The 16515-nt window shown below is 39.0% G+C and overlaps 2 protein-coding genes across 5 annotated transcripts in view; one reads left to right on the top strand and one right to left on the bottom strand.

Annotated features, from left to right (window-relative positions):
* LOC116215983 (putative disease resistance protein RGA4) overlaps positions 1 to 16515 on the bottom strand; it is a 198359-nt gene that overhangs the window by 119002 nt on the left and 62842 nt on the right. The gene's annotated exons all lie outside the window — the stretch shown is intronic.
* LOC116215981 (ABC transporter C family member 4) lies at positions 6037 to 15893 on the top strand. Of its 4 annotated transcripts, none has more exons than XM_031551829.1 (12): positions 6037 to 6243; positions 9205 to 11380; positions 11605 to 11925; positions 12171 to 12257; positions 12494 to 13120; positions 13219 to 13383; positions 13507 to 13801; positions 14012 to 14226; positions 14324 to 14629; positions 14731 to 14794; positions 14944 to 15183; positions 15460 to 15893. In XM_031551829.1, the coding sequence occupies exons 2-12, from the start codon at positions 9233 to 9235 to the stop codon at positions 15558 to 15560; spliced, it is 4569 nt and encodes a 1522-aa protein (XP_031407689.1). In that variant the 5' UTR covers positions 6037 to 6243; positions 9205 to 9232; the 3' UTR covers positions 15561 to 15893. The 4 variants fall into 4 exon arrangements, with proteins under 4 accessions (XP_031407689.1, XP_031407686.1, XP_031407688.1 ...); XM_031551826.1 differs by having other exon boundaries at positions 11602 to 11925; XM_031551828.1 differs by lacking the exon at positions 6037 to 6243 and adding an exon at positions 7147 to 7896 and having other exon boundaries at positions 11602 to 11925.

The following is a 16515-nucleotide window of genomic DNA, read 5'->3' as shown; positions in this document are numbered from 1 at the left end:
CACTAAACAATAAAAATTAAAAATACAATTATTACTTTTTCATTTTTTTAAAATTTTTTAACCATTCAATTTAATTTTTAATACTAAATTCTCTTAACTATCAATTACTTTTTTCATAATTTAACAATACAATCATTATTTTTTTTCAACTATTCATTACTTTTTCACACTTTTTTTCATAATTTAACAACATAATCATTACAACCTAATTAAAATTAAAATTCAACTCTACTTAATTCTAAAACCAAACACTTTTTATTTTTGCCTCATGATTTTCCCAATTCAATTCCCTCTTTGTCGTTTTATCATTACCCTTTTTCAGTCTATCACTCTGTGCACACATTCCACACAGGACTTTTCTCCTGAGTTCCGACTCAATTTGTTTCGATAGGATGGAAACGGAGGGAAGGAGAAGGAAAGTTACATATAGAATTTTTGAAATTCAATATCCTCCCTCCCCTTTTTTCCCTTCATCCAAACCGAGCCTAAGCGCAAAAAATAATAATAATAATAAAATAAATAAATCAATATAAATATAAAAAGTAAATAAATAAATAAACATAAATGGGATATAAAACTCCAATAATTTCTCGAGAAAGGAGACTTATTACCTCATTACAGGAGGACGGCCCAGAACATGCAACCCGAAGAATGACGAAGCACCTGGATCACAAATCATAATACGCAAGAGAGTTTGCCTTGTCAAAAATTTCGATATGCCAATCACGATGAAACAACACTTACTAGCGGAGTTGCCTTCTTGCATTTGGACCTATCTTAGGCCCTCTATTCTGGATATTGAATCTATATCGGTCCTACTAATAATGTTGTCGACAAAAGTTAATTCATATGCAATCGATTCATCTTATATTATTCTAATCCATACAACACCAAGTCTTGCGACACGATCATTTAGTACAGCTTAGAGTTGGAAAGCTCCACATAATTAACAGTCTCAACAATCAGTCCTTTGCTTGGTTTCTAATCTAATTAATACCAAGACTGGCAGTTAATTATCTTGGACACATAAAGAAGCTATAAATTTATATTATTCTAGGGATAAAACCTACAATAATTACACGAACGAAACATCAATAGGCCAGAAGCTCATCCTTCCGGTGGTGTCACTTTCCCCATAAGAGGCCAAGCATTATTTTTGCCAGATGTCTCGGCTCCGGGGACGTAGTTTGCCTTAAGCATATTCTTAATTAAGTCGTCCCTAAACAGTTAAGTTTGGAAAAGTGAACAGCCCCCCTGCCCGATGCAGTGGTAGGGGTTCACATGTCAAGGGAAATTTTCATCTCGCGAGGATGGACCTACTGACAAATGAAGGAGGCACTCCAGTCTACCAAGAAGAAAATTGTTTCGTTTTTTTCATCATAAATGTCTTTTCACTTATATTAAATTTTTATTGAACTTATATGAATCTAAATTCATATCCACTTAAAAGTATAAGCCGATAAATATTGATATTCAAGTCTCATATAAATTCATAGATATTCGTTCATTTCTTCCATGTAGGATTATAATTTTTAACACCCGCCCCTACGTGCAACGACCTACACGTTGTCATGTGCCCTTAAACACCTGTCCTCAACAACTAACCTCGAGCTGGACTTATCTTCTGTGCTCGGGCGAGGGGGACTAACACAAGGCGCTCTTTTGCCTGCTCTCGATATTGGGTTGGCGTAGTGTGAACCTACATGGACACACGAAAACGTAATATGCTCTAATGTCATATAAAATATCACTGAACCTAGAAGCAATTGAGTCGATTTACAACAAAAAGGATGGAATTTTACATGGTATAACTTTATATAAATTCATGATTATTTTTTTATTTTTTTCATGTGAGATTATAATTCACAATACTTTATCAATATAAATTAATTTAAATAATTAAATATTCGTTCTTTTTAAATAGGATTTCATAAATAAAATTCATGATTGGAAAAGTTGTCTTCTAGTAAGCCGATCAAGGTTAAATTGAATTATTAAGCAATGATTAAGTTTTTGAATATTAAGATGGAAAAAAGAAAGTCTTTCCACGTGGTCAAGGAAAAAAATATTTACTTTTTTAATAATTATCATCTAGAATTTTGCATGCCAATGCATGCATTGAGGAAAAGGACAGATTCTTGTGGGCCCAGAATGAATCTGGACTCATTGATTCCTGATCCGAAATCAGACCTTCTGATTGCTCAGTCTGTGAAGCGCAACGTTAGCCCCATATTTCATTTCAACGATAAAAAATTTATAGGTGGGAAATTTTTGGGTGTCGTGATTGAATTTTTTGGAGGGAAATTTATTTGAGCAAAATTTTTGTTGTACAAGAATTTTGAGTTTTGTATAAAATTTACCAAACTGTACTATGCACATATATGCATATACATAGGTACACATTACATGTATATATAGGCAATTCAAATTTTAGACTCCCATCTTTTCCTACTGGGTCGACCACAACTTAGATTGGTAATAATATACAATCATAACATACATTAAAAATTGACGTCTTCTAGCTCTTTCCATTGATATGTTTGTTAAAATCAATGAAGGCTCATCGATCAGATTAAAATTTAAGAGAGATAATATATAAAGGACCACATATATTCCGTGGATGAAAATTGAATTTGAAATTTTTTTATTTTTAATTAAGAGCAAGTGTGGCTACAATAAACCACACATATTCTGTTCCTTTTTCGAAGGAACAACGTTATCTAGAGCACACACACATCTTGTTTTTAGCCAAGTCTCTAACCTGGTGAAGAAAAGTGGGATCACCAAACACAAGTTATGCATAAATCTCTCAAACCTCTTTCATGAAGTAGTATGCCTAACTACGTTATCCCTTTTATCTTACTGATTTGGATTCGGTTTAAAGTGTTCCGAAGGCAATGACACCCGTTCTCGAACTAAAATCAAAAGTTCTGAGTTGGGATCTCATAGGTGGAGCTTCCCCTCACGTTCCTAAATCTATTTTAAATCATACAAAGGTCAAATGAGTTGTCTATCAAGAAGATTCAAAGTTGGATATTTATACACATACATATGTATGGATACGTCAGACATGACATCAAAGACAATATTGACAAGAAAATTGAAAGAACAGCATCGTTTTGTCTTCCATCCCATCAATAAGAATGAGAAATTTTACAATGTGGTGCGTAAAGCTGCTTGGGGGTTTGGACATGGAAGCTTTTGTTTGTATTTGCAATCCCTGTCTCTATTTTCGTACAAAATGGAAAATTAAAGAAGAAAAGTACGAAGTGAACGACCACAGCATCAATAGTTGCCTTAAGCAGCTCTCCTTGTCATGGAAAATTAAATGATACGAAAAATCTGTATACATCCAAATAAAAGGGCTGCTATGTTCAGCTGAACAAAGAAATGCAAAAATAAAATAAAATAAAATAATTCCTTCTTTATAATCATTCGATGATTTTCGAGCTTATAATGTGCCTTAACCAAACTTAGATTGATCAAATGGGCCTCGGAAGTAACTCAAACGAATTTGGCTAATATCTGAAATTTAAGATCTCTAGTTTGTAGTAAAAACCATTATTCTTATGTTTTCCACATTTATGTTTCAAGGAAAACATGGGAACACAATGTATTTTCATCAAATTCTGCGATAAATCCATATATTTATTATGAATGATATTTCTATTGCGTGAGCAGGAAAAGAAATTGTCAATTTGCCATCGCAAGCATTCATGTAGGCCAAGACAAATCAAATGCGTCTCTGCAGTGTGTTTCTTCCGCTATTCCTCATAAATACCAACTCTTACCAAAATTCTCTTGCCGGGAAATCCCATCAGCCACGCGCTTCATGACGCGTGTACTCCACCCTCCGTCCTCCATCACGTGAGCCGGCCTGCCGTTCCTCCTGTGACGTCCATATTCGGCCACGTCATCGGTCCAAAATGGGGGCCCAGCTGAGGTATTCTTCACGTGGGTCCACTTGCACGTGGACTTAAAAGTCTTCCCACTTTAATTCGCACCCGCCAATGTTAGTAATAATAAAATATATTCCATTGTTGACTGGTCTTAATGAGTTTTCCACTTTTCCTGCAGTCTTATTTTTTAAAATTATTTTCCATAATAGTCTTTCTCTCAAAATATTTCTCACAATAGTCTGATGCTATCTTTCATCTATTTATAAGGTTCCCGAAACTTTTTCTCTATTTTGTTTTAAGTCCTTTTTAACCTATTAAATGAAAAATTGTAAAAAACAAACAAAGGATAAAATTACAAAGAGAGAGGGGGGTTGTGTGGGCTTAGGGTTGGGCATATTGCGGTTTGGTTCAGAATCATGCCAAAAAAACAAAGCTTCAATTTGTTTGGCCTAAAATATGCTCCAACTCGGTTTGAATTTATAAATTCAAACCATAATCACTTTATGAGGAAATCTCGAATCAAACATGATCAATTTTTTATTACATTGATGGCTTTTTTTTTAAAAAATTTAGATTAATATAAATGGGTTAGGCCCAATCAAATACAATTATTATGTGTCAAACAGTGAATAAATCGATTTTAGTAAGTATTATAATTTTTTAACTTTTTTGTAGTTAGATTCGATTCGGCTTGATGATTTAATTGGATATATTGGTTTTCTTTATAACCCCTAGAGTCCTACCCTAATTTGACCACCAACGCTTCGTGTTTTTTTTTTCGTTTTTATTCTCTCTTTTTTCTATTATTTTTAATTTTTAATGTTCCAATTTATAATACTGCGTTTGGTTTCACAGTAGGATTTTAAAATCAGATTTTGATTTTGAAAAAAAATGGTATAAATGGGGCCCACCCTTTGACTTTGTATGAATTATGTTGTTTTATTATGGAAAAAAGTGATATAAATGGGGCCCACTCTTTGACTTTGTATGAGTTATTTTATTTTGTATTTGGTAGAGTTAAGTTAGAATTGTGATTTTAAAATTATACTCACAAGTCAAACAAGGCCTAAATTTCCGGCATGGATAAAAAATAAAATAGTATAGTTTCTAGGACTTTAAAAATAAACGAAACATTGTATAAGATTATTGTGGGAAATAGTTTCAAAAGGAAGACCATTTTGGACAAAGACTTGGTATTAATAGTAATCGAATATATGAATAAGCAAAGTTACTTATTTATATATATATATATATATATATATATATATATATATATATATATGAATGAGCAAAATTTTGGATAATTTATAATTTGACTATTAAATCCATATAAATAGAAAAAAGGAAAAATAAAAACCAAGCAACTCATAGTGGAGTTCTATGCCAAAATAGATAGTGGAGTTCTATGCCAAAATAGAATTATTCTCGGTTAATAGAATGAAAATATTGGTTATCTAGCTAATAAAATAAATCAAACAAGAAAAAAGGGAAATTCCTAGGCTTATATTCTAATTCAATAGAATTAACTATCGGTATCATTTGAAAGTTTTGGGCAGTTTTAAATGCGTAACATACTGAAAGTTTCGGGCAGTTTTAAATGCGTAGGGAATAGTGAGGAGATGATCGATATAACATACTGCACGTAGCTGTAATATCAAGAATTGAATTTTGAGGTAATAAAAGCAAGTTTTTTTTACTATGTTTATGCATATAATTAATAATAAGCAAAAGAAACGATACTAGTTGGTTCGAGTTGGCACATTTTCCCTTAAAGTCGTTTCAAGTTCGAGTCTCGCTGAAAGGATAAAATTCACAATTAAAAAATCTTTATCCCTAAATAGAATCAGTTGAACTTTTAGTTATCGTGTAGTAAAAAAAAGAAAAAGAAAAAAGAGAGATAAAGAGAGGAATACTTCATGGTTGGACAACGTGCACAGCGTGACCGACTTGCAAAGTGTTCTTATGGCCATGAGAATTAATTGGTGGAAACCAAAACACAGCTGGTCCAAATTTTAGGAAATAAAAATTACAGATATGAGAGAATGTATAATATATACATATCCTTATATACATATATGTATATATGGTATGTATAATGTACATTTTGCTGATGTCGTTTTATCTTTTGTGGTGATTTCAGTCCACGTTCCCCCTGCTTCTCTGTCACTGATATATGTCCCGTTATACATTCTCTCTTCAACTTGGATTAGCTCTCTCTCTCTATCTCTCTCTCTATCTCTCTCTCTCTCTCTCTCTCTCTCGTTGAGTCTCTCTGAACAGGAGCAAGGAGATGTGATACAAAGCAATCCGGTCAATATCAATTTACGGGTCGATGAACATCGAGGTACGCGCTATGAGAAACTCTATCTATATATATAGGTTGATGCAAATATAATCGCGTCCCGTGGTGCACACAGCGCTGTGTGCTATGTATATTGAACTCGGTTTTCGCTTCCCAGAAACACACTTTCTTTCATCTCGAACACAGGCAAACCTCTGAGTCGGTTTTTAATGTCGGTTCATCACAAGGGGAAGCATTTTGATTTCATGATCAGTTTTCTTTCTTCTGGTACGAGCTTACTAAGCAAATCGAACGAGGATGACCGCAAACTGCGAGCCGCAGACGGTTTTTCGATGTCTCAAGAAAGAGTCCATTTTCCGTTTCCGGCGTCCTTTCTCATTTCTTTTCCTCTGCTTCCCATTGATTGTCTGTCTGTCTTTGCAATTGCCAATACTAACAATAAGTTTTATATGCTCTAATAAAAGCTATAATTTTATATGTGTTGTATTATTAAGACCAGTATACGAAAACAAAAGAGTAAGCCGCGTTCCGGATATGTCCTGGCTCGAAAAATAAATCTCACTCAGAGTCGCAGGAAAATCCTAGGAAGTGCTTCAAATGTTTTCCCCAGTTCTCATTTTCATGCCGAATTTTTCTTATTTCCGGGAATCAAACATGATGGTGATGGTGATGTTTTCATTTTTTAATTTTCTATTTTCATTTACAAAGGAAAGCTGTTCTCATTTTGGTGTAGTTTTACTTTTAGCCGTTGTTTTGTGTGACCATTCAACTCCGAATTTGGACTCTCGTAACCACGTTGATTTAAACATTTTAAATTATGAGGTTTATTAACGTTAATTGATTCGGATGGTTTGATGCTTGCTCTCTTAACTAAAATTTTGATTTTGGGTCTTATAAATGGAAAATTTCGATTTTAAGCGTTACAAATGGAGAAAATTTATGATTATGAGAACATTTAGTGAGCCGACCAGATTTAAACCTGAATTCATTGCGTTTCTGGGCCTAATGACTAGATCTAGATGGGACACATGAAAAAAAAAACAAAAAACAAAAAACAAAGATTTTGGGTCAATTTTTCATAATTAATCCTTTGTTGTCCTTCGCCTCTCTTTTTAACAGGCATTAACCGAAAATTGATTTAAAAATAAAAAAGATGATTAAATCCCACTGGCTTAATCAAGATGATTAGTTTCATTTTTCTTTTGTCCGCTTGTAAGAGTTATTTTAATGCAAATTTTCCAACAGGCAGACCATAGAATGGCTGATTGAGATTACGACGAATGCCTTTTCACAGCATTTTTCCATTAATTTAATCTCATATATTACAATTTCGTGATTAAGCTGGTAGTTTCCAGTCAGTCCCGATGGCTAATTACGATGTTCTCCCGTCGTTTTTGAAGAAACAACATATGTAATCTGAGCCCCTTCAGGTTGAGTTGCCTTGTTTGTGAACTCGAATTAACGGCCGGGGAAAATCGTTATGACCTCATCTTGGTGTCCGCTGGTACAAGTGGTGCGATCGATCGACCGGATGACTTGCCATCACATGTGCGGTTGTATTTATGTCTCCGGTTCACATGTTCGGGGATCATGAGCAATACTGCCTGTGTCATACATCTTTCTCTGACTAGTTGATCGGACTACCTGTTAGCGACAACACGGTGTCATCAAATCTTCACTTCGACGTATCCTCAGGTCCTTCACTCATGATGACTTCTATTTCGACATGGCGGCCCCTTTCTTTGCTGCTGTTTTCCAGCTTCCTTATCCTAAATTTCCCCTGCTTGTCTCAGCCCCTCGTCACCTTCTCTTCCCCGCTCTCTCTTTTTCCTCCTTTTCTCATAATTGTTTTCACAGAGTTCTTCACAAAAAATATGAGAGATTCGTGGGTCATTTAACAAAAAAAAAAATTCCTACATTTTAAAATCTTTAAACTGTTGGATTAACATTTTATGGCGGAATGTACGCCACGAAAAAAATGGGATCTGAAAGCATCCGTTAGACGGAAAGGGTTCGCGGATAATTTTCCAAGGGATTTGGGTCTGCCAGATTTCTTTCCCTGCTGAAATGAAAGAAAGCCTGCCAATACTTAAATCGTGATCTGACCATATATTATTCTTATTCTCCATCTCATCGATGATTCATCTTTGCATCTTAAACATGCAGCCATTCCAAAAAGAACGTTAATGCGATAATGGTAAAAGATTTCATTTTCCAGAAAGAAAGTTCATAGCAATAATCTATGTTTTTGTCTGAAATCAAGAAATTTTAAGCAAGATCTCGTCATTAAAACTTTTTGTAACTATTTATTAGTTTCTCTTTATCCCTCTACTGGGCGCATAAACTTCCCATAAAATCGAAAATTTCTCCCCTTTTTTTTTTCAGAGTTATTGATTACTTGCAGGGGAATACATGTAGATCTTTTCATTCTCGCAAGCAAAGTCTCTGTGGATTTTATTATTAAATATTTTTTCTACATTTCTTTGCAACTTCTATCACATATTTTATAGGGGACCAAAAGCGTATAAGCCACAGTATAGTCTACATGAAATGACCATTTGATAAGAAAAATATGAATATATATAATAACTTATATTTGCTGATAATGATATTCCACTTGCTGAATCTTTGTTTGCCACTGCGGAGTTAGAGCCAAATCATACAGAGAATGTCCCGCCACCATGGCCAGTGAAGTCAAAGCATTTCATTGACTTATAAGCCATACCCTGCACTTTCTCGTGATCTTCCTTTAGTCCGAAGTTTTTCCTATAAATGCCCATCATTCGATGATCTCTTTATTGACAACCGGTAGACTGGTCGGATTTTGCAGCTTTCATTTGGTTAGTAGAGAACTGTCCTTCTGGTTTCTTGCTCTTGATAGTGCTGGATAGTGAGGAGCGTCAAACTGCACTCCTAGGATAGGATGTGTTTTTTGGATTGTTGTTTTCGGTTTTACGCGGATAATGTTCGTGTCTGCTAATCATCCTCTGTTGATGCCACCAGGTTTGCCCTTAGGGAGAGAAGGACATTGATGAGACAAGTAGAGAATCAAGAACACTTTGATCCCGCATACATGTCTTCTGCAGCTTGGGTCAGCTCCCGGTCATGTTCGACCTCCGTGATCGATGATGGTTCGTCTTCGTCGTTGATCCTCCAATGGCTCAAGTTCATCTTCCTCTCTCCATGTCCTCAGAGAGCTCTTCTCTCCTCCATCAACACCCTATTCATCCTGGCACTCCTTGTCTTCGCCCTTCAGAAGCTCTTCTCCAGACTCACCTCCAGTGGCGGCCCGAGCTTCGACATTAGCAAGCCCCTCATCAGGAGCCATGGAACATCTCCCACCAGAAGGACGACGAGAACCTCAGTTTGGTTCAAGCTGTCCTTGGTCGTAAGCGTCCTATTGGCGTTTTCCTACACAGTTGTCTGCATTTGGTCGTTCAGCAGGAATGTCGAGCATCCGTGGAAGCTCGTGAACGCGTTCTTCTGGTTAGTCCAAGCCCTGACTCAGGCTCTGATCGCTGTCCTAATCATCCATGAGAAGCGGTTTGAGGCAAAGACCCACCCGCTCTCTCTGCGGGCCTACTGGGTTGCAGATTCTGTCGTCATTGCCCTGTTCACGATTTCTGCGATAATCAGATTGGCAACACTCGGAGAAGCCTGGAACGAGTATCTCATATTGGATGATATAGTTTCGATAGCATCTCTTCCATTGTCGTTGGTCCTTCTGATTGTTGCCATCAGAGGGTCCACCGGAATTTCCGTGACAGTTGATGAATCTGAAAATGGGTTCGGAGAAGAGTACGAACCCCTTCTGGAGAAATCCAATGTGACTGCCTTCGCTTCGGCTTCGGTGCTTTCCAAGGCCTTTTGGCTGTGGATGAATCCTCTGCTCAGCAAGGGCTACAAGTCCCCCCTCAAGATCGAAGAAATTCCATCCCTTTCCCCTGAGCACCGTGCCGAGAGGATGTCGGAGCTTTTCGAGTTGAACTGGCCAAAGCCTGAGGAGGGATCGGCCCACCCTGTCCAGACCACTCTCGTTCGGTGCTTCTGGAGAGAGATCTCCTTCACCGCATTCCTTGCAATTGTGCGGCTGTGTGTTATGTACGTGGGACCGGTCCTCATCCAGGGCTTTGTGGACTTCACGGCAGGCAAAGGGAGCTCGCCTTATGAGGGTTATTACCTCGTCTTGATCCTCCTTGTTGCAAAGTTCGTGGAAGTTCTGACAACCCACCAGTTCAACTTCAATTCCCAGAAGCTCGGGATGCTCATAAGGTCGACTCTGATTACTTCGCTTTACAAAAAGGGGTTAAGGCTGTCCTGTTCTGCTCGACAAGCCCATGGGGTTGGGCAGATTGTGAATTATATGGCTGTTGATGCCCAGCAGCTCTCAGATATGATGCTCCAGCTCCACGCGATTTGGCTAATGCCGCTGCAGGTGGGTGTTGCTCTAGTTCTCCTCTACAACTACCTTGGTGGAGCGGTTTTTGCAGCGGTGGTTGGGATCATCGGGGTTCTTGTGTTTGTGGTGTTTGGGACCAAGAGGAACAACCGGTTCCAGCGCAACGTGATGATGAACCGAGACTCTAGGATGAAGGCCACAAATGAGATGCTCAACTACATGAGGGTGATCAAATTCCAAGCCTGGGAGGAGCATTTCAACAAGAGGATCCTGAGTTTCAGAGATTCAGAATTTAGCTGGCTCAGCAAGTTCCTGTACTCGATCTCGGGTAACATCATCGTGATGTGGAGCACTCCACTATTGATCTCGACCCTCACTTTCGCGGTGGCAATATGGTTGGGGGTCCCACTTGATGCAGGGACGGTGTTTACGACCACAACGATCTTCAAGATCTTGCAGGAGCCCATCAGGACTTTCCCCCAGTCGATGATTTCATTGTCCCAGGCAATGATCTCCCTTGGGAGGCTTGATCACTTTATGAAGAGTAGGGAACTGGCGGAGGATTCGGTGGAGAGAGTGCATGGTTGCGATGGAGGGTTTGCTGTGGAAGTTAAGGACGGAGCATTTAGGTGGGACGACGAGGATGGAGATCCTGTTCTCAAGGACATTAACTTGGAGATCAAGAAAGGCCAGCTGACTGCTATTGTTGGTACTGTTGGATCGGGAAAGTCCTCTCTCCTTACCTCGATTCTCGGGGAGATGCACAAGACCTCGGGAAAGGTATATTGTTGATTAACACTAAAGCTAACGAGGCACTCCTCAAGGAGTACCTATCTGCATTCTGATAAGTGAATATCTGGATGAATGCGAGTTTTCAAATGTTACACCGTTCTCAGTGCACTAGAACTTAAACATTTGCACTTTAAAGCAAGTATTCTGTGAAATGCACATTTACGGGGATATAGGGCTGATCTGGATGCTAGTACCTAACTATTCCTTAGCAGGTTCGGGTTTGTGGGACCACGGCCTATGTGGCTCAAACTTCATGGATTCAGAATGGGACGATTCAGGACAACATCCTGTTTGGCTTGCCGATGATTGGGGAGAAATACAGGGAAGTTGTACGGGTCTGCTGCCTAGACAAAGATCTCGAGATGATGGAGTTTGGAGATCAGACAGAGATTGGTGAGCGCGGCATCAACCTCAGTGGAGGCCAGAAACAGAGGATCCAGCTCGCCCGAGCAGTCTATCAGGACTCTGATACTTATTTTCTTGATGATGTTTTTAGTGCTGTGGACGCTCATACAGGTTCCGAGATTTATAAGGTGATATAGGGTAAACCTTTGCTCAGAAATACCATAACGGAGCACTTGTGCTGTCAACAAATTAGCTCCGGCAATTTGAACTAAAAGACAACGGAATCTGATAGCTCCTAAAATTTTATTCCAAAAATAAGAAAATATGGGTTCATTTCGATGGTAACTCTTAGATAATTTTTTTCAGTGACATGAAGAGATGCTGCATAAATTTCTCCATACCTCTTGATGTTTTTACTCTTTGTATTGTGCAGGAATGTGTGAGAGGAGCTCTGAAGAACAAGACCATTTTACTTGTCACCCACCAAGTCGATTTCTTGCACAACGTCGATCTCATACTAGTGAGTGCCGTTATCCTTTCTATATATGTCAGCTTGATCCCAGAGAATTTTCTTGATGAAGATTGGAGGGAAAAACAGTTTTTGGGTCGTTTACAAGCAAGGCTGCAGCATGTTTTCTTGTCTTGAATAGACGGAATGTAAAAGATACCTTTTGCTTTGTTGTGTAAAAAATGAATCTCGATTCCTTTTCTTCCATTTTTACGAATGCCTAGTAATTGACTGTTTCTTAATGTTAGGTAATGCGAGATGGGAAGATTGTGCAATCCGGGAAATATGATGAACTACAAGACATTGGGATGGACTTCAGGGCTCTCGTGGATGCCCATGAAACATCCATGGAACTCGTTGAAGCAGGAAAAAACATAAGCAGTGACAACTCCCCGTCACCAAGACCACAGCGGCCTCTGGAAAATGAACAGGAACCTAATGGTGAGAGCAAGTCCTCGGACTCAAAAAACTCTGAGATGGGAAGCTCGAAGCTCATCAAGGATGAGGAAAGAGAGACTGGAAAAGTCAGCCTTCATGTTTACAGGTTATATTGCACCGAAGCATTCGGGTGGTGGGGTGTAGTCTTGGTTCTATTACTATCTCTGTTATGGCAAGGCTCTTTAATGGCGGGCGACTATTGGCTTGCCTACGAGACAGCTGCCGATCGAGCTGCATCGTTTGATTCCTCGCTGTTCATTAGTGTGTATGCAATAATCGCCATGGTCTCATGCTTGATAATTTTTATGCGGGCATTCTCGGTCACTATCTTGGGCCTCAAGACAGCACAGATATTCTTCAGGCAGATCCTCCACAGCATCCTTCATGCTCCCATGTCTTTCTTCGACACCACCCCTTCAGGAAGGATTCTAAGCCGGGTAAGAATTCGAGCTGCATCATTCCTTCATTTTCAGTTCAGTTATTTGAGGTGGCTTGCAGACTGAAAAAAATTTGCTTTCTGTTTTTTATTTGTCAGGCATCAACTGATCAGACGAACATCGATGTTTTCATTCCATTCCTAATGGGGATGGCTGTTGCTATGTATATTACTGTCCTCAGCATTTTCATCATCACGTGCCAATATGCTTGGCCAACTGTGTTCTTGATAATTCCCCTTGGTTGGCTCAACTTTTGGTATCGGGTACAATCTCTAATTTCAGTCTTGTTATTTTGATACATTAATTTTATATAAATTCAAAGGACCGAATGTATTGGAGACTGTTACAAAGAAAAGGAGAAAACACACTCTTCCTTCTTCTTTCAGGGATACTATCTTTCTTCGTCTCGTGAACTGACCCGCCTTGACTCAATCACAAAAGCGCCAGTGATCCATCACTTCTCGGAAAGCATTGCTGGAGTCATGACAATCCGCTCCTTCCAGAAGCAAGGCAGGTTCCTTCAAGAGAATGTGGCCCGCGTAAACGGGAATCTACGGATGGACTTCCACAACAACGGGTCCAACGAGTGGTTGGGTTTCCGTCTGGAACTAATTGGGAGCTTCATTCTCTGCGTCTCTGCCTTTTTCATGATCTTGTTGCCAAGCAGCATTATAAAGCCAGGTAGAATTTCACAACCTTCTCGCTTTTCGGCTCAGCGTGTATTAAGGATTACAGAAAACGACATAGAAAATAAACAAGTTTAGAGATAAGAAATTCCCGACAACAGATATCAACTCGAAGTACATATGCAGTTTTACTAGTTAATGTCTTGATTTGAAACCTGCCAGTGAAGATGTTAGGTACGTGTCTGATCTCTCTCTTGGCATGCAGAGAATGTCGGTCTGTCTCTCTCGTACGGGTTGTCCCTCAATGCTGTGCTGTTCTGGGCCATCTACATGAGTTGCTTTGTGGAAAACCGGATGGTCTCGGTGGAGAGGATAAAGCAATTCACAAACATTCCATCCGAAGCAGCATGGCAAATCAAAGACCTTGTTCCTCCTCCAAACTGGCCTTCTCAAGGCAACATGGAACTCAAAGACTTGCAGGTGAATTAAGAGTTAAGATTGTCCTTCCATCTTTCACTGACATGATTATATTACTATTGCACTTATCATTCTCTTTCTCTTGTTTTCTTCCCGGCAGGTTAGATATCGTCCTAACACGCCTTTGGTTCTCAAGGGCATCACACTCAGGATTCATGGGGGGGAAAAGATCGGAGTTGTTGGGCGAACAGGAAGTGGGAAGTCGACTTTGATTCAGGTGTTCTTTAGGCTTGTAGAACCTTCAGGAGGGAAAATTATCATAGATGGAATAGATATCACCATGCTCGGGCTTCATGATCTTCGGTCCCGTTTTGGGATCATTCCCCAGGAACCTGTCCTGTTTGAAGGGACAGTGAGAAGCAATGTTGACCCAATTGGTCAGTACACAGATGAAGAGATATGGAAGGTAAAAGGATACTTCTTTTGTCCTTAGAGACTTTGAAAATGTTCGTCTCGTTAATTCTCGTCATGTTGGAGAACCTTGGCTTATGATTCATTTTTTTTCAGAGCCTCGAGCGATGCCAACTTAAGGATGTGGTGGCTTCTAAACCTGAGAAATTAGATTCTTCAGGTATTGCTACTCATGAAGGAAAACCTTTTGAAAATATTTGAGATTTTAATGTTCGTCTCGAAGAAGTATTCTAGATTGTCATGTTTCACTTTATTAGTGTATTTCTTCAGTATCTTAAATTCACAAAATATGTAAACTTCAACTGACAGTGGTCGATAACGGAGACAATTGGAGTGTTGGGCAAAGGCAGCTCCTGTGCTTAGGGAGGGTAATGCTAAAGCGGAGCCGGCTCTTGTTTCTGGATGAAGCGACAGCATCCGTTGATTCCCAGACTGATGCTGTGATCCAACGGATCATACGAGAGGACTTTGCTTCGTGCACAATCATCAGCATCGCCCACAGAATCCCCACTGTCATGGACTGTGACCGAGTCCTCGTCATCGATGCGGGTAAGAGCTGGCTTCCTTTTACCTGCACTCTTTCTGTCTGAAAAGTAATCCATTTTCACGTTGTCCTGCACACTGAAAACATGTCCCAATATAATGTTATTGGAACCCGAAAACAAAAATTTCCACGATAGAGTGGAGAAACAATTACTCCATTTTGTCGTAGATGATATGGGAAGAAATATCAATGACTTGCCCTGCAGAATCAATCCTCAAAATATTCTCCGCTTGTTGAGGATTTTATTGACATGCTTCATCCTGGTTTGTCCACTCAAACAGGAAATGCGAGAGAATTCGACAGGCCATCTGCATTGCTAGAGAGGAGATCCCTCTTCGGGGCATTAGTCCAGGAGTACGCAAACCGCTCGTCAGGAATATAACATGCCACTGATTCTCTGCTGCTTTATGCATACATGTCTTGCTATTGCTGCTGACAAGATCCATTGGAATTTGTCAAATTAGCTTATATACCTGATGAATACAGAACATGCTCGTGATCGAGGTGTTCTATGTGACCATGTATCAGTTAGTGATTTAAGTTAGTAGCATTTATGTGTACCATCCCTCAGGAAGTCTAAAGCAACTCTCGCAAGTAGAAAGCTCCCATAGTTGAGAACAGAAGCTCCAAAGTTTGTCATAGTTGGTGATTATTATAATGCCATTTTAACGCTGTTCTGCGAATCAAATCAAACTGTCCAGAAAAGCTTTATTGATATGTGCGTTGAATTAGTATTCAGGCATCAAAATGGAATGTAAAATAATGCATATATGCATCTCTTTGTTTCATATATCAGATAGGGTAGAGAATGCACTTGAAAAAGAAAAAGGCATTATCGATGGATTTCCAATGAACCGGGAAAATCTGTTTCCTGCAGCACTTCATATATGTTAGTGTCACCAGAGCAGGATCTGAGTTGTGAATGAACCAGTAGTTCATAATTCTGTAGGATCTGCAAATCTAGTACTCGATTATAACCAGGCATTACTAGTCCAGAGTGGAGACTTTATAGGGGAGGAAATGATGACATGCTCAAACTCAATTCACCCAGAACTTCTAATGATTTCATATTTCCGAGGATTGGAACTACAATGTCGATTAGTTCTACAGGATATATAAATCCATCGGGGTCTGTTACAAACTTACAGCAGAATTTGGGCCTCTCACCACCCATGCTTATGCTCGTGTATGCTCCGAGAAAGTATTTTCATGAAGCAGTGATGCCACTTTATCGCTGACATGTGCGTTTGACTTATGAGAATCAGTTATATGAAAAGGTGCTCAAACTACAACCTTCACGAGTTACAAGGACCACACTCGTCTAATTTTAGGTTCTT

This window comes from Punica granatum, chromosome 8 (genome assembly GCF_007655135.1).
Source record: "Punica granatum isolate Tunisia-2019 chromosome 8, ASM765513v2, whole genome shotgun sequence".
Lineage (NCBI taxonomy): Eukaryota > Viridiplantae > Streptophyta > Magnoliopsida > Myrtales > Lythraceae > Punica > Punica granatum.
The sequence above is the reverse complement of the archived record's forward strand: the minus strand, read 5'-3'. Positions and strand labels throughout refer to the sequence as shown.